Source organism: Strix aluco, chromosome 14 (genome assembly GCF_031877795.1).
Source record: "Strix aluco isolate bStrAlu1 chromosome 14, bStrAlu1.hap1, whole genome shotgun sequence".
Classification (NCBI taxonomy): Eukaryota; Metazoa; Chordata; class Aves; order Strigiformes; family Strigidae; genus Strix; species Strix aluco.
Window position 1 is genome coordinate 23830255 of NC_133944.1, and position 22846 is coordinate 23853100.

At 50.4% G+C, this 22846-nt stretch overlaps 1 protein-coding gene across 1 annotated transcript; it reads left to right on the forward strand.

Moving 5' to 3' along the window:
- Positions 1-4808: 4808 nt before the first annotated feature.
- LOC141929656 (maestro heat-like repeat family member 5) lies at positions 4809-7449 on the forward strand. Its single transcript, XM_074839419.1, has 6 exons — positions 4809-4920; positions 5129-5284; positions 6183-6284; positions 6678-6776; positions 7035-7094; positions 7384-7449. The coding sequence occupies exons 1-5, from the start codon at positions 4813-4815 to the stop codon at positions 7053-7055; spliced, it is 486 nt and encodes a 161-aa protein (XP_074695520.1). The 5' UTR covers positions 4809-4812; the 3' UTR covers positions 7056-7094; positions 7384-7449.
- Positions 7450-22846: the final 15397 nt, after the last annotated feature.

Here is a 22846-nt window from a genome sequence, read left to right on the forward strand (position 1 = left end):
TATTGTACGGCAGAAATGAGCCTGACTCAGTCTGAGTGGGAACATTACAACGCTGCTACACGTTTTGCTCCAGATCTTCCTTTTCCCAGGCTGGACAAGCCCAGCTCCCTCAGCCTCTTCTCAAAGACAGAGTGCTCCAGCCCCTGACCAGCTTCTGGTCCTTTTGCTAAACCCACTCAAGTTTGTTAAAATCTTTCCTGTATTGGGATCTGAAAACGGGATGCAGTAATCTGGATAATCTCTGCCCTCAATCTCCTGGCCGTGCTCCTGGTCGTACAGCCCAGGGTGCTCCTGGCCTCCCTTGCTGCCAGGGCACACGGCTGCCTCCTGTCCAGCTCCCTGACCACCAAAACCTTTCCCACAGGGCTGCTCCCAGGCAGGCAGCCCCCAGCCTGTGCCATTGCCGGGGGCAGTCCCCTGCAGGGGCAGACACTGGCACTTGTCCTTGTGGGATTTCATGAGGTTCCTGGCAATATGTGCTGTCCTCCTCCTTGAACCCTTTCCTTGAACACAGAGGCCTGGCACACCATTTCAGTAAAGGTTCCGGGAGAGAAGGCATTGAGTCCCTCAGCTCCACCTGTGTCTGCTGGTTTTAAATCTCCCTCCTCATTCAGCAGCCCTGCATTTTCCTTGTTCAGCCTTGATCTCTCTGAGATGATCAAAGCTCTTTTTGCTCTTAACTTCCTTTGTGATCAACACCTCCAGGTGAGCTTTGCCTTTCCTACAGACATGCCTCCACAACAAAGGCAATATATAGAAATTCCTCCTTGGTAGCCTGTCCTTGCTGGCACCTCCTGGTAGTTGCTTTGTGGCCCCTGTCAGCACCCTGTCCCTGTGCTGGTCCAGCCGTGCTGCCCATACACCGTTCCATGGCCCCATTGCACAGGCACAGCATGGGAAAGGCTACAGTCAGGGGTAGTAGGAAAGTTCCTCCTATTACGATTCCAACAACAGCCTTCAGATCACAGATCCCCCATGACTCTTGCAGCCTTCTCAGCACCGGACCCCTGCTCTGCCCCAGCCATGTCCCACATCTGGCTACACAAATTGTACTGGGGCGCCATTTAGCAAAACTGTCTCCCTATGAATTATTATTCGGAAGACTGAGGCAGCTCCCCAGAACTGATGTACCCGCTCACTAAGTTTAGTAGCAGGAAATTAAACTGTGACCCAGTATATTTTACAGGTACAGAAATGATTAAAATACAGTCAGGCCTGGGCACAGCTACGGCAACCAGTATCTCTAGAAGGGGCTCTGCACGTCTTCAATCTAGGGAGTTATGTTTGGGTAAAAGTACACAAAAGAAAGGGTAACTTATCTCCTTGGTGGGAGGCACCGTTTTGGGTACTGCTTTCTCAGCAGTAAAGGTGGAAGAAAAATCTAAACGGATCCATCACTCCCTCCTGAAAGATGTGACCAGTCTAGAAATGGAAGCAGGAAATCTGCCTGCCACCAAGGGAACATCCCCCACTGCAGGGACAAAACTACCCACAGCCGGGAACCTACACAGAGCTAGTGGACTGGCTGTGAACGTGCTAACCCTCTGTAAAAATTCAACAACAGGAAAGTGGAAAATGATTTGTTACGTATGGATTGCACACGGACTGAACTATATCCTTACTTAAAACTCAAGAGGGAATTGTCTTCGTTACAATATGCTTACTAATCTTACACTTTTCTTACTAATAAGAGTTTAAAAACCCTTCCATGAAAGCTATTACCATGAGACATCCCATTTTAATTTGTTCTGGGACAGGCTTTATTGAGCTCTGCAAACTCCAAAGCAATGTGGATGTTCACAGGTAAATGAACTTGGTACTCTGTAGGAAGCCCTAATCAAAGGAAAGAGAACTGTAAAATTTTGGTTTCCTGTGGGATCCTGATTGATCCGAGTCATCTAATCTGGGTCCAAGCCTTACTGGCTTACCTAAACAATCCGATCCAGCACATGCTAATCCTTTTACAGGAAACGGTTTGCATGGTTAAGATTTATTTGAAGATTCTACTACTCTATTGACACAACTACCGGGGCAATATTGTATCTGTGGAGAAAGGGTGTTCATGTGTTTACCCTCACCCTGGGATGGGAAGGGTATTCTAGGTGCATTCATAGCATCCGCACAGGTTAGAACCATTCTCTCTTCTGCCTCTGTAGCTCATAACTACATATATACATGAGAAAAAGCGTTACAGCCCTCTGATAGAGTGTGGTGCTAAGTCCCACCTGCTTGTACGAGCTTTTATCCCATGGTTAGGGGTTGCTGAACTACAAAGGGCAACTGCAAGTACGTCAACTGAGTTAGAAAAGAGACATTGATGGAACAGCAGATAGTATTAGAGTGCTATGTGAAAAAAAGCAATGAGATGGCAGACACCATCCTAAAATGTCTATCCTCTTCACTGCCCACCTTAGAAATGTGGAGAAATCTCTAAAGGCACAAATAAGGAGCAGCTCAGAAGCTGTTCAGAACAATCAGGCGTGATTTGGATCCCAGTGAAATCCATGTGTTTAGAGAAGACTTTTCTGACTGACCCATCAAGTTCTGTGTCTCTTAGGCTGTAGGTGAGGGCCCCGATTCGACATGTTAGGGCAGTGTAGAAAAGAGAGAGGATATTTCTTTTGGGTCTCCTATTCTGACAGCATCTGGTAAGCGATAGACACTGTAAGAGTCCCTTCGACAACTGTATCCCCGGAGAGCAGTTGGAGGAGAGGAGCAGGCGTAACCATCTTTGGCTTCCTGGTGCTGAGAGAGATTTTCAGAGTGTGGGGGGGAAGGACTTAACTGTGAGATGACAGAAACTGTAGATCTGCAAAGAGAGCACTACATGGAAGGGGAGAAGCCAGGGCCATGCCAGGGCGTGTGAACACCAGGCTCAGGGATGATGAGCCAGAGGGTACGGGAAAGTCCTGAGGGGACATAAGGGCAGGTGGAGGCCTGGGGGCACCCTGGGAGGACCCGTGGGCCAGTGGCAAGCTGTCTCCCTACTACCTGCAGTGGACGCCCCGCCCCTCGCAGCCCTGGTGGCGGGTCACAGTGGGGCCCTTTGTGACGCACCTCTGTGACACCCTACAAAAGCCGCCAGCGTGGCTGCGGCCCTGCAGTGTCTGACAAGACAGTGACGGGACAAGACAGGAGCGCGGAGCTGGCGAGGGCACCTCCAGCGCAGCCCACGTCTTTCCCTGCCACGCCCGGCAGTCCCACAGCACTGAGGCATTTCCCTACTTTTCTGCATTTTGCAGCATGTCAGAGAGAGCTGCCAGCCACCCCAGGGTGGCCTTGGAGGAGGTGGAGGCTGCCCAGGAGAGCAGCTCTCTGCCGGAGCTCTGCGATGTGTCCATGGTGCAGCTGCTACAGGCTGGTGAGTGAGGGCCTCCCGGGGCTGGCAGGGCCGGAGCCAGAGTGGGCGACCGGTTCGGTGCCGGGATCCCATTTCCTCGGCACACTGGAATCAGACGACCCGTGGGCAGGGGTGCCAGCGGTGCTTGAATGGCAGGGCTGCTCAGGGCTGGGAGCCGCCTCCAGCACAGCCTGCCTCCCCAGCCGTGCTGAGTTTAAAGCTCTTTTCACTGTTTGGGAGGCTTGTGGGCAAGGATGGTGTGTCCTTACTGACTTCTGTGTTTCCACTCCATGTAGCCGAGACACTGCCAGAGCAGGAGAATCCGGAGCATCCAGACCTGCAAGCGGGACGGGATGCTGACAGCACCCGCTTGCCGCCTCCGCTCGACAGCAGCGACGTGATGCTGGTAATGAGCTCCCCCCTTGCTGGGACTCTGGTCTGTGGGATCAGCAGAGGGCTTGTGTGAGCAAAGAGACCCAGAATCAGTGAGGTTGGCACGGCCTCGCTGTCCCGGGTGAGATGGTTGCTGCTGTTCCTGAGCAGGGCCTACCACAAGGGTGGCCCCCGCAGCAGCTCCAGCCCTCCTGGCCACCAGCGAGCCCCTAGTTCTGCAGAGGACCAACACATGCTGCCCATGACCCCAACCCTCCTCCCTCACCCTGGGGGCCCTCTGCTCTCATCCTCCACCCTGCAGAGACTGCAGCCCCTGCTGCCAGCTTTTCTACAGGCACTGCTGCCAGCACTGTTGGGCACCAGAGCTGTTTGTGCTGCTCAGCCAAGCAGCACCACCAGGGTGCTGCTCAGTGTGACATGCCTTCCCTCCCTTCCTTCTTCGGATAGGTATTTGAAGAATCCCTCCAGCCTTCTCAGGCGACAGACACTGTCCTTGTGGCCACTGAGGCCCTGACAGCAGACGACTTCTATGCCAGGCAGATGGGCAGCAATGTCCTGGACATGGCCATTAGAGACCCTGAGTCCTGGCTGATGGATGTAAGTACCCCATGGCTGGATTGCCCTGCCCGTGAGCCCTGTCAGGCCTTGTTCTTCCCTCCTTCCCGAAGCCAGCTCTCTCGGGCACCTGAAGCCATTTCAAGGCAGCTGAGAGGGATGGGAGAGGCAGCAGCTCCAGTGGCAGCTTGGGGCTGGTGGGTGCCTGGGGAGCCCTCAGGCCGGTTGGAAAAGGGGGTGGGCTGAGCAGGGGACACTGCTCTCCTGCACTCCCTTCCTCGTGCTCTCCTTGCATCCCTATCAGTGGCCACGGCCTGCCAAGAGGCTGCTGCGCTGACCGGCTCCTGTGGCACCTGCTGGGGAGCTGGATGGGAGGCTGGTGCTCAGCGACCAGCACAATTTTGCCAGGGTGGTCTTCACTGCTGCACAATAAGGAAACTGTGTGTTCTCTACAGGCCAGAAAAATGCAGGTCCTGCTGCCAGACATCATGGAGACCCTGCGGCATGCCAACACTGATGTCAAGATGAAGTCCCTGGAATTCTTCAGGAACATGATGGGTCACATGAAGAGGAAGGAGGCCAGCCTCATCGCTCTGCAGCTGGCAGAGAAGCTCCTGCCCCTCTTTGATGATGTAAGGCTGCTGTGGGAGCCTCAGCCCTACAGATGGGTGCTCTGCAAGGAGGGCTGCCCTCCAGCCCAGTTGCAGATCTGGTCCACAGTTCCTGTGTTCAGGATCTGACCGCAGAGCGCCTCCCCTCCCATCAGCCACGCTAATGCCCTTGCTCACTGTGGGCAGGGAGCGGCTGTTGCTGAAGTCCTTCTGTCCTCCTCCCTACCAGGAGTCCAGCCAGCTGCGGGAGATCTCCATCAGACTCTTCAAAGACGTGGTGAAGACTGTGGTGGGGAGACAGAAGAAAAAGATGGCAAAGAAAGTGCAGAGTGTCCTTCTCCCACTGTTCCTGCATAGGAATGACCAGATCAAGAGCGTGGCCAAGGTGCAGTGACCAGCAAGTATTGTCATGGAGAAGGGAGTGCTGACACCATGGGGGTGGTCTGGGCAGAAGAGGCAAGGGCCGCTGGATGTCAGAGTCTGGGAATGCGTGTCACCTCAGGGTCCCACTGCTCCGGTCCTTCCCTGCACTGATCCCACTGCTGCCTTCCTCCTTCCCCGCTGCTGCCCGCTTCAGAGGTGGATGGGGAGGTGGGGTCCCCTGCGGGCCCACTCTCCCCATTCAGCTCTACTTCAGCACAGCCCAGAGGAAGGCTTCCTGCAGCCCCGGCACGAGCAGGGCCGGAGAACCTGGCACAGACATTTCCCAGACCTGCTCTGCCTGGTCCAGCAGGGCTCAGCAGCAGCCCACAGTCACAGAGCCAGCTTGTTCCCCGTTCCCCAGACTGGGGCAGGGAAAGCTGTGGGAAGGGAGATGCAGCCCGAAGGGGACTGGCCCTGATGCCCAGGATCAAAGCTCTGCCCGTCTGGAGCCTGGGCACGGAGGAGCTGGGGCAGCCCCAGCTGGGGAGCCAAGCGTCCTGCTGGGGGTGTCCATGGGACATGCTGCTGGCTCCGTCCTGCCCCGGTGTCTCTGGGACTCCAGCCCTCGCTGCCTACAGCCGTGGGCCCACACCACCTTTGCCCTTCACTCTGCCCCCATCCCTGGTGGCAGCTCAGCAGCTCTTGAGGATCCCTGTTCTGCAGGCCGGCAGTGTGAGATGCCTGAGGTGGTGGCTGCCCTGTGTCCCTGCCCTGGGCACTGAACCCGGTTCAGACTCTGTCCCCTGCTGCCTCTTCCCAAAAGGGACTGGGAATGACACAGAGCGTGGCCAAGAGGAGGAGGATGCCAGGTCTCCTTCCCTGGGCTCTGATGCCATCTCCCATCTTGTGCTTCTCTGCAGGCCTCTAGGGACACCTTCGTTGCCTGTACAGAGTTCCTGGGGTGGAGGATGCCCAACTACATGCCTGAGCCGTATCACACACGGCTGGTTGGAGAGTTTTTGGTGAGGACAGTCCCCAGACCCCAGGCTGGCTGGACAAGGGCTGCCCCCCGTGCCCGTGGGGAGGGCTGTGCAGCTGTGCCTTGCTTGCCCTGCTCCAGCCTGGAGCCCAGAGCCTGGAGCTGCACCCTCCTTCCCTGCCTCCAAGCACAGATGTCCCCAAGAGCTCTCCTCCAGGAGACCTGGCACCCGTGGGCCCTGGCAGTGGGACAGAGAGGTCTTGCCACCCCCAGGCGCAATCTGCCTGTGGCGCTCTCTGAACCTCAGCCCCACCGGACTCTGGCTGGGAGATGGGAATTGCCGGGGGAGAAGGGGGTGCTGGGAGCAGGGACTGGTGCGGATGGCTGGCTGGGGAGGGTCCGTACCAGCCCCGTGCTCTTGTGCTTTCTCAGTTAGCGCACGACAGGAGCAGGGTGGAAGAATACCTGTGTCAGAGCCTGCCATACCTGGAGGACACTCAGGCCACCATACGAGAGGCGGCCGTCGGGTTCATTGGTAAGCTACTGTCCCCGGGGTCCCTCTTCTGGCAGCCCTGCCCCAGACCACCCCCCCCACCCCCGCAGGGCCCACCATGCAGGTGGGCTTGGGCTTGCTGGGGGCCTTGGTCAGTGCCACCGCCCTTGGGCACAGTCCTGCCCTGGGGTCAGCCCTGCTGAGGGGGAGGAGGGCGTGCAGCCGAGCTGGCAGGGCTGGGGGCTGTGCTGCTGGGAGTGTGCTGGGGAGCAGAAGTCTCACGGGGAGTTCTGTGCCTAGGGCTTGGTGTGGAGCACCTGAGGAACGTAAGCAAGAAGAAGATGAGGGAGATCTGCAACGGTGAGCAGGGGCAGTGCTGTGCTGGCCAGGGCTGGTGGGGCAGGGGACAGAGCCTGGCCAGGGTGCTGCCAGGCTTGGCCTGGCTGCAGGAAAATGCTCCAGGGGCAGAGGAACATGTCAGGGGCACATGGGGAATTCCTGAGCAGCAGCTTCCAGCTGGTCTGTTTGTCCCACTTGCTCCTCCTGGCCAGGGAAGGAGATGGGTGGGGCTGGCATGGTCTGGAGGGGACTCCTGGGGGTCTCTGCAGGCAGTGGAGTTTCATGTCTGCTCTGCTTCCTTCTCTTGCAGCCCTGCAGCCCTTGGTGGAAGACACCGAACTCTCAGTCAGGTCCCTGGCTGCTGAGACCATCTTTGTCTTGTCAAGAAATATGCAGACATCAAGATGGAGCCTGAAGTCACTGTGCTGCTGGTGCTGCTGAGCCTTGGAGAAGTGGCATTTGACCTCTGGAAAAGGGCCATATTTCAATACAAAGCTTTTTAAAAAAGAATGCTGGAACAATAATCCCAGTGCCACGGTGTCCTTCCCACGGGGAACACGCTGAGAGTGCTGAGCAGACAGTGTCACTCCCGGCCTCTGCCGCTGCCTGCAGGACAGCACACCCGGACCCAGGGTGCCCTTGTGACAAAGCCCCAGCTGTCCCGCTAGAACACAAAGCCCGGAGGGGAGGAGGAGGAGAGAAGCTTTAGGCCAGCCTGCCCCTCCTGAGACACCTCAGGGCCTGAAAACCAGGCACCCGCACTCTGCCAAGCTGGCAAGTTGTCCCTCTTCTGGCAGCCCCACCCCAGCCCCCTCCATCACTGAGTGCCCAGGGCTGTCCTTCAGAGAAGGGTCCCTGCACCCCAGGGGCTGTGTGCTGGGGCAGGGACTCTGCCACCGGCCAGGGTCAGCTCTCAGCCTGCCCGGGGTCCCGGCATCTGCAGACGCATGGGAGCTGCAGCTCTTGACCTTCTGGTTCTTAATCACCATTCTCTCTCTAAGGTAGTAATGGTGTGATGCATTACCCTGTATTTTCCTATTTGTTTAAGTGCACTACTCTGTCTTTTCTTACCGTATGTTTTCTGTATTATTCTGTTATATTATTTAGTTATTTCTAGTAAAATACGCCTGCTCTTTTCACTCTGGTGTCTGAGTTTAATTGATATCCCTGATCAGCAAAACATCTGGCTACACAGAGAGCCAAAGAGAGTGAACCATGCCATCAAACTTTCTTAAGTCGCACTTTTACACATCTTATTTCAATAAAACCAGTTTTGTTGATTCCATTGACAGTGGTTCTTTAAGCGGCCTAAATTGCCCATTCACAACAACTACTTCATGAACACTTAATGAAGAAACAAAGATAATGTAGGACCACTGCTGGATTTAGTAAGAGCAGGTATAGATAGATCTGAGATAGTCTATGTCCTCTTTGCCTCAGTCTTCACCAGCAAGGCCTTCCAAGGCCTTTGTGCCTCGAGGCAGGACTCTGAAGGAGAACAGCCAATGGTGTCTAGGAATCAAATCAGGGGCTACTTGAGCAAACTCAGCCCTTATCAGTACACGGGAATGGATGGGTTACATCTAAGGGTACTCAGCATGCAAGACAATGTCACAGTGAGGCCACTCTCTGGCACCTTTGAAAGGTCATGGAGACTGGGGGGACTCCCCTGGAAAAAGGCAAATGTGGCAAGCACCTTTCAAAAAGGCCCAGAGGATAAACTGGGGAGCTTCACTTGGGGTGAGGAATATGTGTCAGAGTGTGTCCTCTTGGATTGCATTTCTGGATTTGTGAAGGAGAGGGTGACTGGATGAACCCAGGGCTGATCATGCCAGATCATTCTCTTTGTGTCCTATGACGAAAGGGCTGCATCTGTGGGTGAGGGGAGGGCAGTGTCATTTACCAGGACTGTGGCAAGACTTTGATCACCATCCCCCACAATTTTCTCTTTCCCAAGAACGCACAGACTGGAGGGATGGACCAACAGGAACCTCATGATATCCAGCAAGGACCAGTCCAAAGTCCCACCCCTACGGTCATGAACATCTTGCAGTGACAGAGATTAGGGACTCCCCGTCTGGATTGCAGCTCCACGGAAAAGTCTCTCATGGTCCTACATATGGGGGTTTTGATAAACAGCCTCATACATGGAAATCATTCTGTTTAGGCGACTTAGTCCCACCCTTAAAATTAGGCAGGATGAATCCCATTCCTGGCAAAGAGCGCACATGAACTGAAGGAAGTCCCCTGCAGCTGCCCAGCTTTGGCCTTGGTGCGGTGAGCACCCTCTGGGTTCAGCTGCAGAGGAGCTGCAATGATACAGCTGTGCCCTTGGAGCCTCTGTGTATTGGTTGGGGTCTGGCACTTGGAGGCCCATGGTGTTATGCCATTGTATACGCCATAGAGAACTGCCCATCTCAAAAAAAGGGATGAGGGAAGTGCTAAATGCTAGCTTCAACCCTAGTTCTCACCCAAACCCTAAATAAAACCCTAACCCACAAAGCCAGCCCACACCATAAACATGAATCAGACACTCTCAGCAGAACACCAAACCCTCTCCCTAAGCCTCTGCCTAATCCCTAATGCTGAAAGGCGAGCTCTAAACCCTAAACCCTAACTTTAACATCTAAACCCCAAAGCCCTCATATCCATACTCTAACCTCCTCACCTTTACCCCCCCACACTTGGTGGAAAGGCAAGGATCACAAGGTCCTGGAGTAGTCACAAGGCATTGAAAGAGGGATGTGAGGTGACCTGTATCTGATCAGATCATAGGCCACAAAGAGGAGATGGGTTGGAATGCTATGATGAGGTCAGCTGTGCCTCAGGATCTTATGGGCCAGCAGGAGACGCGTGGCTGTGAAGGTGGCGGTGAGGTCACATCTGTCAGCATCCCTGATAGGCCAGCAGCAGACTTGGACCTTGTCTTGTACGAGGAAGTGCCTTTAATTGTGGTGTGGCAAGCCATGCAGATCCCACCTGTGGAAGTGTTATCCCATTTTGCTGCTGTGAGCTCTTTCATTGTTTTCTTACAAGGAAAACCATTCTGGTTATCATTTCTACTGACCCAAAAAGAGGATGTTCACATGAGAATATTTTGCTGCAGTTTTTGATAAAGGTAAGGACATGCAGGTGGCTTAATTCCCAGTAGCAGGTTGGAGCTTCTTGCACTCTTCTCTTTTACAATCAAGTTTAACTTGCAACCAAGGGATACACTCAGCACAACATAGCCTGAACCTGAAGCTGTACATGGAGCACAGCCCAGCCCAGCACAGGCCTGGGTCTGCTCAGGTTTACTGTTATGTGGATCACTGACTCCTTGATGTTACAACGGTGTTCTGGTCAGGATCACTGAACCGACTGATGAAGGTTAAAAGGATGAGGTCTCCTTTAGACAGCTGGAGGGAAGGACACAATTTTAGGCTCTGGTAATAACTGGGGACTTTGAAGACCATGGAGCTCTGCTAGAAAACCTTGTTTGAAGGGAAGGTGATCCTGAAGGTGGTCCCTGACCCAACATGGGGGAATGCTCTCCTGGATTTGTTTTTCATGAGAAGACAGGGAAGGACTGGTGGAAGATGTGGAGGGCAGCTTTGTCTGAAGTGCGAGTGAAGGTGTTGGGGTCGAAAACCCTGAGGAAGTGAACACAACAAATTGTAGCAGTGCTGAGTAGAGAGGATCACCTCCATCAACCTGCTGCCAATGCTCTTCCTAATGCAGACCAGGATGCCATTGACCTTCCTTGCAGCAAAGGTGCAAAGCCAGGAGAGGACAAGGCTTTGGGGAGACTTAATAACAGCCTTCCTATACCTTCTTGGATTAAAAGGCAGCCAGGCTCTTCCCTCTTGTGCATGATTGGAGGATGAGGGCCAATGGGCATCAGCTGAAACAAGGAGGAAAAAACTTTCTCCCCATCACGACACTCAAGCACTGGAGGAGATGTCTCAGAGAGCTTGTGTCATCTTCATATTTGGATCTTTTCAACCACAAAATGACTGAAGCCCTGAGCAACCTGCTCTGACCCCATAGCTGACCCTGCTGTGAGCAGATGTTTGGCTTAGAGACCTCCTGGGGCCCCTTCCAGCATAAATGATTCTGTGTTTCCATCCACCATGGGTGTTGCCTTCATGATGGGAGGGAAATCACCCTGGTTCCTGGTGACCATTGAAGTCAACCAGAAAGTCTGCTCATATGATCTGTGGCTTTCTTGTCCCATTCCAGGCATTGTTGCTTAGTTGCAGGGCAGCTTGGCAGGTATCCCCAAACAGCCCTGATGATTTAAACTGCTTCACCTTTTCTGTTATTTTTCCCTCTTTTCCTGTTCACAATTTCTGCCCTTTGACCTCCCTTATATCCTCTCATGCAAACAGCCCATCCTGTTTACCTTTTCCTCCTTGGTTCCAGTTTGGCTTTCTTCAAACATTCATTTGGTATTTCTGAGCTTGTCACCATGGGAATTCCTGCCTTGGTGAGCAATTCCATTAAACTAACACCTCCTTCTGTTATCTGTAATGTCCTGCAATTCCTCAAGCTGTTTTCTTGTCAGAGGCACCACAAGTCATGGTGACCCATTTGCACACACATTAACAGCTGGCCCAAAGGAGCCTCAGTCCTGGGGGACCCTGAAAAACTCTGGAACTCTGATACAAAACAAAAGGACAAGAGGCAATTGGCTGAACGAAGAGAGGATCAGGCTACATACACGGAGATACATTTCCAACATGAGGCTAGTCAAAAGCTGAAAGCTGTTTCCCAGGAAGTGTGCACTGACTTTATCCCAGAGAATGACTCCAAGATGTTAGAATAAAGCCCTGAATAATCTGGTATGACTCTTCTTTGAGCAGGAGATTGGTCAAGATATCTCCCGAGGTCCCTTTCAGCCTGAATGATGCTATCCTTCCTTTCTCTTTATGTTTTTGTATTGGGGAAAGCTCTCAGATTCTCCCTGATTACAGAAGTCATTCACATGAGGTGTAGAGCTGCTTCACAGGTGCCCCCAAACAGTCCTGACCATATACCTTTTTATTTCCCCCTACTCAAGATCTTCTCTGTTACTGTTGTAATACCCTTCAAAAAGAACATCTTGCCTCACACATTTCTTGTTTTGTACCCTCTTACAGTATTGCTGAGATCATTTCTGTGGTATTTTCCACCTTGGGTAGCAATTCCATTAAACACATAATTTTCTTTCTCTGCCTGTAGTGTCCTGCAATTCCCCACAAGGTTATCTTGTTTGAGGCACTGGCCCACAAACCTTAAATGCTGACGTGTTGGGGTTTCAGTCTAGAGGGATCTTGACACGCTTGTGGATTTGGCCAACAGAAACCTACAGCGATATCACAAGGCGAAGGGGGCAAGGTCAGCACTGGGGGCAGAATAACCTCGTGCATTGGGACAGGCAGTGACGAGACCAGCCGAGGCATGACCTAGGGAGGACAGTGTGGGAGTTATGATGGATGCCGTGTGAGCCCGTGGGTTCCCCGTTTTGAAAGGAGGATGTGGAAACTGGAGAAGGTCCAGAGGAAGTCTGCCATGGTGGGCTTAGGGGCCTAAAGCACGTGAGCTGTGGTGGAGAAACTGAGGCAATTGGGCCTCTTTAGTCTGCTGAAGGGGAGGCACAGGGCAGTCTAAAAGCAGGTGACACCTGCCTGGAGAAGTAGCAGAGTCAAATTCTTCTGCAGTGGCAGATGGCACGGCAGAGGCAACAGCCGCAAACTGCCTCCTGGGAGCTTCACACGGGGCCTTAGGAAAAACGGACTAGGAAGGCGGTGCTGCACTGCAGCAGGACACACAGAGACTCTCCATCTTTGGAGGTTTTCAGGTTTCAGTTCCACAAAGTCACAGTCAGCTTGACCCTGGTGTTGGTGATACCCCTTCCTTTGGTGGGAGGCCACTGTTACAGAAATGGAGACAGGTCAGTTGACCAGTTCCTTGAACCCAGGAATCAGTATGTCATGCCACCTGCAATTCCTGGGAAAAGCTCAGCTTTTGTCCAGAGAAGAAAATTCCTCTTTATGTATCCTGGCCAATCTCCTGACCCATATGGTGCTTTAGGCTCTGAAGAGAATTAAAACCAGCTTTATGACCAGGTTAACTTCATTTTACCTGCTGAAATGCAGGGCAGATGAAGGGAGATCAGAGCTTCCAGGATCCCTCCTCCACCACACCAGTCTTCAGAGACTGGAGATGCAGGTAACAGTGTTGTGTCAGTGTACTTCCGATCAAAAGTTTGCCTTCTGTTGTGCCTTTTCACTAACCTGGGTTTTGTCCCTTGGCCTTCCTTGGCTAAAAACAAAACTCTCCTATTCTACCTCCCCATCCTGATGAAAATTGTTAGAAATAGATGGAGTAGAGATGATCCAAAGGCAACTCTGTCTAGAAGCTGTAATCATTAAACAACAGAGAGTGAGCAGTGACAGAAAAAGCACTGTTCTAAGAACTGCATGACAGAAGATAATCACTGAGAACTTAGAGCTATTTTTAAAGAGCTTTAGTTCATCATCGAGAATATAAAGGAGTTCCCTTACAGCACTGTCATGTTACTGCTATTAGTGATAGTAGCACTAATTCCAAAACATCCCTGAGAGCTTATTTATTTTTCCTCAGCTCCAAAGTTCATGCTGCTCAGACCTGGAAAGTACTACCTCAAATGTCTGCAAACTAAATCTCTCCAAACTTCTCTCATCCATGTTCTTTTACCCCAGGACACTTCATGTCAGCACACTGCCTGGTCTATATTTTATTATCTGGGTGGAGTCAGAGTACTCCCTTGTAAGCCTTCCTTACAGAAGTCTTCTCTACCTGCTGATGCCACTTATATTGCCTCATGCTATGTACAGCTCCATTTTCCTTCTGCAGAGCTCCATAGGTTGGGTAGTTTTCCTGTTTCTTTCATGAGAAAAGGTGACAAAGAGGAGCAACTCCTTGCCAGGAATCCACAGACTTGGGTGTTGCTTGCCTGGCTCTTCCTGGCACTTCATTTGGCATCTGTTTTGGTGCCAACCTGACCCTGGGAATGGTGATACCCCACCCTTTGGTGGGGAACTGTATCAGAGAACCCCAGCAAACCTTTCCCAACAACCTTCCCCAAGAAACCTTCTATGAGTCTGTGCCCTGTGGTGTGGCCCAGGGGAAGGGATTCATCTGGAATTGAGGGTCTCTACAATACAGGCTCATGGGACAATTCAGGGTACAGTTGCCCTGTGCTTGGGATTCCTACCTTTGGTTCCAAGCAGGGACAGCTCTGAGGACTGAGCAGGTTGCTCAATAAACATCAGCATCCATGTACAGAGTCTGCACATGGGAACCAAACATCAAAGCCACCATTACAGAAATGGAGATGAGACATTTGACCAGCTCTCTGACCCCAGGAATCAGTATGCCATGCCTCCTGAGATTCCTGGGAACACCTAAGGTTTTCTCCAGAGAAGAAAATTCCTCTTCAGGTGTCCTGGCCAGTCTCCTGACCTGTGTAGTGCTTTAGGCCGTGAAGAGAATCAGAATAATCTTTTTTACTAGGTTAGTTTCAGTTTGCGTGCTGAGATGTAGGGCAGATGAAGGGAGCTCAGAGACTTCAGGCTTTCTGTTCCACAGCTAGGACTTCAGAGACTGGAAATGCAGGTAACACTGTTGTGTCAGTGTACACAACATGAAAATTTTGCCTTCCTTTGTGCCTTTGCACAAATCTGGGATCTGTCTCCCTGCCTTCTTTGGCTAAAAATGAAACAACTCCCCTATTCCATCTCTCTCACCCTGAAAACAGGGAGAAAAAACATTAAGCAGGGATGATTCAGGGGAAATTGTATCTGAGAGGTGTAATTTTAGATAATAACAAAGAGCAGTGAGAGAAAAAGCACTGTTCTAAAAACTTCATGCCAGGGGCAAACTACTGAGAACTTCTAGCTGTTTTGAAAAGTAGTAACAACTGTCAGGAAGGAAATTAAAGGGCATTAGTTGGTCATCATTGAGAAGCAAAAGAAATTCCCTTACACTACTGTTCTGTTAGTGTTATTTGTGATAGACCATCCCTGAGAGCTTCTTTATGTTTCCTTCACTCCAAAACTGAGCCTGCTCAGGTCTTAAAAGGATTACCTCAAACCTCTGCAACCCAAATCTCTCCAACCTTTTTTCATCCACACTCTTTTACCCCAGGACAATTCATCCCAGCACTTCAGTACACTGCCCAGTCTCTATTTTGAAGCTGGGTGAAGTCAGGGTATTCCCTTACACAACGTTCCCTACAAAAGTCTTCTCTACATGCTGATCCCACTTGTATCACTTCATGTTATGTACAGCTCCAGCCTCTGTCTGCAGATTTCCACTGGATAGGCAGTTTTCCTGTTTCTTTCATGCCCATTCAGCTTCACAATCTTTTTTGTATTGTAAGCATATTAAATAGTGGCTGAAGGAACACATTTATCTCCCACAATTTCACCCATTTCCAATTGCAGACTGAGATATTTCTCCTCTGGGAGCAGTCATTGTGCAAAGATGCTCCATATTTGGAAACTCCCTTCAAGGACGCACTTCATTTGGGTTAAAAAAAAACCCAAAAAACAAACAAAAAAAAAGCCACCAAAAAAGCTGAGCTAGTTTCTCAAAAAAGACAGTTTCAAGGTGGCAAAATAAATTAAATACATAAGTGCTGAGAGCCAATTTACAAAGAGAGAGGAATGGAGCTGTGTCATCTGGCCTCACAAATTCTCTGTGGGAAAAGGGAAGGTCCCACAGACTATGGGATGTTTTCATCAGTTGGTCCTTTGGGAAGTTTTGGGGTTTGGGCCTCTTGGCTTGAGTCTGCTGCATTCATATTTCCAGCAAGGAGAAAAGTTCCAGTTGAGGCATCAAACTTTTGCCTCTCCTGCCTGGAGAGCCATGGCAGTGTGTCACACAACAGCCAGTGTCAGAGGGAAGATGGAAGCAGTGTGGATTGAAACGGTTTGGACTCCAATGGAAGCTCAAATCATGGCAGAACAACATTGGCTGCAGTTAGACGTAAGTTACCTGACACTGCTGTGAGTTCAGACCTAGCTGGCAGAGGAGGGTAGGGTGTCAGGGAGATGAGACCATGCTTCAGTCTCCCAGGTCCCAGGAAAGTGCTGAAACCATACTTCCCTTGTCCTCCAACATCCTATTTCTTGAGATGCAAACATGGTGGGGCTATTGTCAATAATCCTTCAATAATCATTCAGGTGTTTGTCTGATTTCTCACAGAATATCAGTATATACAAAAAAAACCCCCACAGTACTCTGCCTAAATATAAATATCTGCAGTATAGCAATCTGCATCTGTGACAGCCTCTCTGGACAATGCCAGTTGAATCAATATTTGCTATATAAAACTTGATAGCCTGTCCTCAAGGACACATCCAAAGCAGTTCAGGTGAAGGGTGGTCTTTCACAAGTCTCCCTTTGTGTCCCCAGGTGGCATGGACACTGCTGGTTCTCCTCTCCAGAGAGTGTGAGAGGCTGGATCCCCTTCTCAGGGCACACTCCTTGCCAGGAAGCCCCAGGCATGGGGGTAGCTCACCTGGTTCTGACTGGCATTTCACGCAGCATCCCTTTTCATTTATTTGGTGCTTTTCTGTTACTACTCTTTTGGAACAGATGATCATAAAAGGACAACCATTTCCTAAGAGATGATCAAAAAGGCCCTGTTATGGGCAGGAAAGCTCACCATGAGCTCTGGAGGCAGCAAGGAAGGTTATGAAAAGTACCAGGAAGATCCAAAATTCTCAAGGCCTCTTCTGAAGAGTGAGTGTCCCTGAGCAGCAGCGATTGGCCATGTGTAGGTGTGGGAGAGAAGATGTCAATGAGAAGCAGAGGATGGCTGATGGCTTTAACAAATCCTTAAACCATATCTGAGCCCAGAAATTGAAAGTTGATGTCTGTGTGTGGGGAAAAGGAAGAGGTTTGTCCTGGGAATATGGCAGGAATGCAGGTCCCTCCTGTGCAAATGTAGGATGACAGAGACATTTCCATGCTTTGTGCATGCCTCAGCCTGGCAGAGAGGGAATGCCCACTGCTGAGAGTGGCCGTGCTCAGTCATGCTCCATGAGCTGACCTTGCTCTCTTTTTCCTCCTTCACTCCCCACACTTGAATAGACCTCAAGAAGCATCCATGAGCATGGAAGATGCACAGACCTCCCAGGGTGAAGTCCTATCACTGCAGGAGAAGAAGGAATGGTTTGTGAGACACATGGGAGTGCAGGGAAAGAGCAGTGTGTGTGTGGTAGTGACTGTGTGAAAGGCAGGAACAAGGCCTGAAATAGCAGGTTGGTGGGGTGGGGTGGGGTGGGGGTGGGGTGTTGTGATGAAGTGAAGAAGGTTGGGTGTTGACTTTAAAGTTTGCACAAGAAGGAGGATGTGGTCAGTGATGGGATGTAGAGGTAAATAATGGAATCAATCAAGTCTGAGGCTGGGACATCGTAAATGTTAGAAGAGCATTGGCAGGGCTTTGAAAGTCGCCAGATGGGTTCTGTGAGAAGTCATTTGCAAATCCTCAGAAAGCCACAGTGAGGACAGACAGTAATAAGTAAACCTTGGGGCATCATGGGGTCAGAGTGAGGTGGGGAAGCAAGGGTGCTGGTTAAAATCCGCAGAGAAATAGTCACAGGCATAGGACAGTGTAGGACAGCCTGTGGTGGGGACAGCCAAGGGCTTTGGTAGGGCTGGGACCCAGAACTGAGGTCCTTGTCCTCTTGGCTATGGCTGCTGTCTCTTCCACTGAAGCCCATGTGAGGACACTGGATCACTGTGAGGACACTCACTCACAGTGAGTCACACGCTGAAGTCATGAGCTCCCTCGATTCACAGAGGGAGGCAAAGAGACAAAGTCAACAAAATGTTGTCTTTTGAATAGCCAAATCTGCACTAATGCGAACGTATCTGGGTTGCAGGAGTGTGTTCAAGTACACTCTGCACATCCAGCCTCACTAATTTCTCATTCTTCTCCAACACTGGACAGCTTGGGTGCAACTGTCCAGGCTTCCTTTTCTACTCAAGGGAGGGAAATGGGTTGTCTCAACTGAAGTGTTCTGGCCTAACCTGCCTGTCCACCAGCTCCTGCTCCAGAAAGTCTCCTGTCAGATCTGGGTCACATTTCCCAATCCCACTTGGGGGCATCAGCTACCCCCAGGTATCTTGGAGGCAGTGAGTGGAAACCTCTGTGTGGGCAACTGCATCAACCCCCGAAGGGAGATGTTAGACAGAAGTTGGAACACATGCAGAAAAGACCTTGCTGTAAGAAGTGTGTAAGTAGTATTCATTTTCACAACTTTGATGCTGGTCTGTAAATTCTCATTATTGTTTCACAGGACATGGACATGGACTAGCAAGCTGATGACACTTTCTCTCCCTCTATGTAAATGCAGATTTACACATCTGGTCCCTTCTGATTAGTAACATTTGAGTTTGCTCAAGTAGCCCCTACCTTGATTCCCATCCACAGTTGGAGGTATTCCTCTAGAGTCCTGCCTTGAGGCACAAAGGCCTGGGAGACCTTGCTGGTGATAATGGAGTCAAAGAGCACACAACATATCTTGGATCTATCTATACCTACTCTTACTAAAGTTAGGAGTGATCTCCTGTTATCTTTATTTCTTCTTTAACTGTCCTTGAAGTAGTAACATCTCAGTATGGCATCCTTGAATTTCCTTTCAAGTTTCAACTGAGTTTTCATATAGAGCATTTCTGTGCTTAGAGGATGCTGACCTTGAAGACCAGCTGTACCGAGCTCCACTGCCTTTCAATACTGCTGATCGTGAAATCCCACTAACACTCCTCAGAATAGGCCAAAGTTTGCTTTTCTAATGTCCAGCATCTGCAGTCTCCTACTTTTCTTCCTCACTCCCTTTGGGAGCTGGGACCCCACTATTTCAGTATCATGACAGCCATGGCTTACACTGACCTTTACATCCCTGACCAGCTCTTCCTTGCTGGCAGGTTTGCATTATCCTTGTTGGCCCATCTGGCAGCTGTGATAAGAAGTTCTCCCAAGACACTCCAGGAACCGCCTGTACTGTTTGCATGCTGTTGTGTTCCTCTTCCAGGAAATGCCAGGGCCATTAAAGCCCCCATTGAGGCCCAGGCTTCTACATCCAGAGGCCTCCTTAGGGTGCTTAGAAAAGACTATGCCAACTTCCTCACCCTGACTGTGACTTCCTCGTCTCCCACCATAATGTCGCCTTTACTGGCCCCTCCTCTGATCCTCACACACAAAGGGCTCACCCAACGTGTCACTTGCTCCATTAAGGAGCTCCATTCAACCAAGCAGCCTCTTCACTTTGAGGGAACTCCACCCCTGATCCTTCTAGCCTGTCTCTCCTGAAAAGTCAGTACCCATCCATTGCAGCACTCCAAGCTGTGTGCCTTATCCCACCATGCCTTGGCAGTTACTCCATGGATGTCAAAAAGCACAGACTCCAGCTCATCCTGGCTAAAGGCATCAGTGCACATTTGGGCTGTAGCACCTCAGCTGCAGCACCAGGCCAAGCTCTGACTTGTCTTAGGGAAACCTGGTGCAAGCCCCCATGTGTGCAAAGGCTTGTCTTCAGAGCAGACATGCCAGAGTGTCTGGCAGATGAAAAGATAAAGCTGAAATTGAATACCAAGAGAGTGAGCAAACCCTGTTGTTCCCAAGGACAGAGAGAAACAGGACTAGGAAGGGCAGCCGTGGAAGGAAATGTGTTTGTTGTCAGTGGTCTCTCTGCCGCCCCCTGGACCTTTGGCAGAGGTGTCGCTGACCTCTAGGAATGACAAGGTGCTGCTGACAGGCCCACTGTGAAAATGGTTTACCTCTTCCTTGATTGTGTTATCCTGGGTGCAAGTAAAGGCTGGTGGAGAGAAAAAAAAAAAATTTGGAAGTGTAGGCACATGTGCTGAGACACCGATGTGAAGCACTTCCTATTCATGGAATGCCCTACATCTACAGGATAGAGAAGGGACAGACATTGCCACACTGCAGATGTGGTGATCAGCTTCTTGCACAAAGGTACTAAATCTATCTGCAATGCTGCCTGGGGTGTCTGTCACACCCTGGCTCTGAATGGGGATGGCTTTCCTGTACAGAACCATTGCTGCCCCTGTCAAATGCACGTAGCTGTGTGTGAGCACCCTGGCACCTCACATAACACTACAGGCCTGTATTTGTCATTGAATGGAATAACTGCTCTGAATTTTATTAGACAATGTGAAAATGTTCTTGGCACAATGTGAGAGAAACACTGCCACACAGTACAGCTTGGCAGGTGAAGACTGGACATGAGGAGGAAGAAATGTCACTCAAAGGGTAGTGCTGTGGTATGAGAAAACCTCCAGAAGGAGATGACATGAGTTCATCACTTTGTGTTTCAAGGACCAGAGTGTGAGGGTGGACAGACATCAGTGAAGGTGTGGAAATACCAGGGCGAGAGCAAGGTGGAGAAGTGAGATGGGTGTCTACAGCCTGCAGGGAAACAGAAGCAGCTGTGGGACAGCACAGGACAACCTGTGGTGGAGATGACAAAGGATGCTGCTAAGGCTGGAAGTCACCAAGAGAACCCAAGTCTTTGCCCCCTTGGCTATGGCAATTGTCTCTGCTGCCAAGGCCGGTGATGAGACATGTTTTTCCTAAGGCACAGGGGTCTCATTGACCCCTAGCACACCCCCAGTAAGGCTGGGGACTGTCATACCATTGTCCTTCACTCGGCATCACACACCCTACACTCCACCGCCCCAGGACAAGCCCTGAGCAATGTGTGAGGGACAAGATCTGCCTTCCCGGGGCTGGGGGTCAGGACTTGGCCTTTCTGCTTCTTAAAACAAACCCTGGGTTTTCTCAGCATGTGAGCTGCCTGCCCATCATGGCCTACCTGCAATCATGTCCTCCAATTATCTGCTCCAAGGAGTCCCCGGGGAGGCTTTGCTGGTAATGGCCCTCAGCTGGACTCATTAATACTTCAAGATACATCAAGTTTTTCTTCTGACTTTGACTTATGGAAAGGTTTGTGCAATCTCCTCTCAGTACCTGAGGTTCAACCACTCAGCACCAAATGCACCATGGGGCTCATTAAAATAAAGCAAGCCCTAACAAGCCATGTCTCTTCCTGTAATTTTCTTCTAGTCTTGTATGGTTAATTAGGTTTCCTGGTGTATTGATGAAGAAAGACTGCAAAGAGCTTCTAATAAAAATGACTTCTTATTTTTAAGGTTGTAGTTTATTATTTTTCAGTTTACAGAAGAGGTGATAGGGGCATTATCTGGTTGATATTGATCCATGGTATTCCTAAGGAGGTCTGGACTGGTCGGAGAAGCTGTCCCTTGAGGTCTGACACAGTATGGACAACCTCGCTTCACACGTCCCCAACCTGATCATGTCTTTCATCAGCCACCTGGGACTTGCATTCCTTTTCCTTACATCAGGCTTCTCCACTGCAGTCTGCAGCTGGATGTTACATCTCCTTTGTACCAGCTCCCACCTGCTTTCCTCAGAGACCTGGCTGCACAAAGGCAAAGAGGAATTTTTCTTATTTTTGAACAAACAAAATAAAACAGATAAGATTCACCTTTAAAATAAAACACTCTCCTTGACCGTATGCCAAGCACAAGCTGCCACGAATGAGGTTCAGCTTCCACAAGGTATAACCATGCAAGAAATGTTTTAGATCAATAGGAAATTATAAACTAAACACAAGTAAAGATTGGTTGAAGGCATAATTAGACAGACTATGGAAAGACAGGCAAGGTTTTAACTCCCTGAAGCTCAAAGCAGCAAGTGAATTGTTGAAATGTGTCTGAATGACCAAAGAGTAAAGGGAAGGGAAATCTAAAGAACAATTGCAAGTGCTAATGTGCAGATGTGCTGCTGGAAAGTTGACTTCAACCATGGTCAATTTAGATAGGATAGGTTGAAGTATGTGAAAGGAGGGAGATTAAATGCACAGCCTAGAAGGAAGAGAACTGACAATGCAAATATAGTGGAAGGTCAATAGTTCTTCTCTTGTTATTAATGCACATTCTGAAAATTTCTCTTTTTAATCTCATGGGAAAACACTGATACTTTATGAAAAGTATTCAATTGTTTCAACTGATGGGGTTGTGCTCATACTTTTAAACACATGTAAAAGTTTCTCAGGTTTTCAGGCAGAGCTCCGCTTGTTACATGAAAAGCAGATTCTTGCCTGGCGTGCAATGAACTAATCTTAACACACTCAGGAGAGATACTGTAATTTATTCAGGCCTGAGTGCTCAGTGAACTTTTCCACATATCAAGCACACCAACAGCAGGTGATTTCCAACCTGATTTCCAGGTAAAAGAACACCACTGCTCTCCACATGTCCAGCAATCCTGTCCTTCCATCACAGAAAACAAAGAGGATGGCCAGGCAGAAGCTACCCTGTGCAAAAGCAGTCACCTTCTCTTTCAGACACCCAGAAATGGGATCTGAGTGGACAAGCTCTGGGGCACATCTAGTTCCCCTGCTCATCCATTGGCCATTTGTGAAAAGTGCATACAATGTGTGGGTGCTACCAGTTGTCGGGGAGTTCCCCTAGTCTCCACGGCCTTTCAAAGATGATGGAGATTGGCCTCCCTGTGACATTGGCCTGCTCTCTCAGGTCACTGGGATGCTGCCCCTCCTGTCCCATAGACTGGTAAGGATTGAATTAGGTCAAGTGACCCCTGACTTGATCCCCATCCACTGCTGGTTGTTCTCCTCCAGAGTCCTGCCTCGAGTCACAGAGGTCTGGGAGACCTTGCTGGTGGAGATGGAGGACAAGAGGACATAGAGAATCTC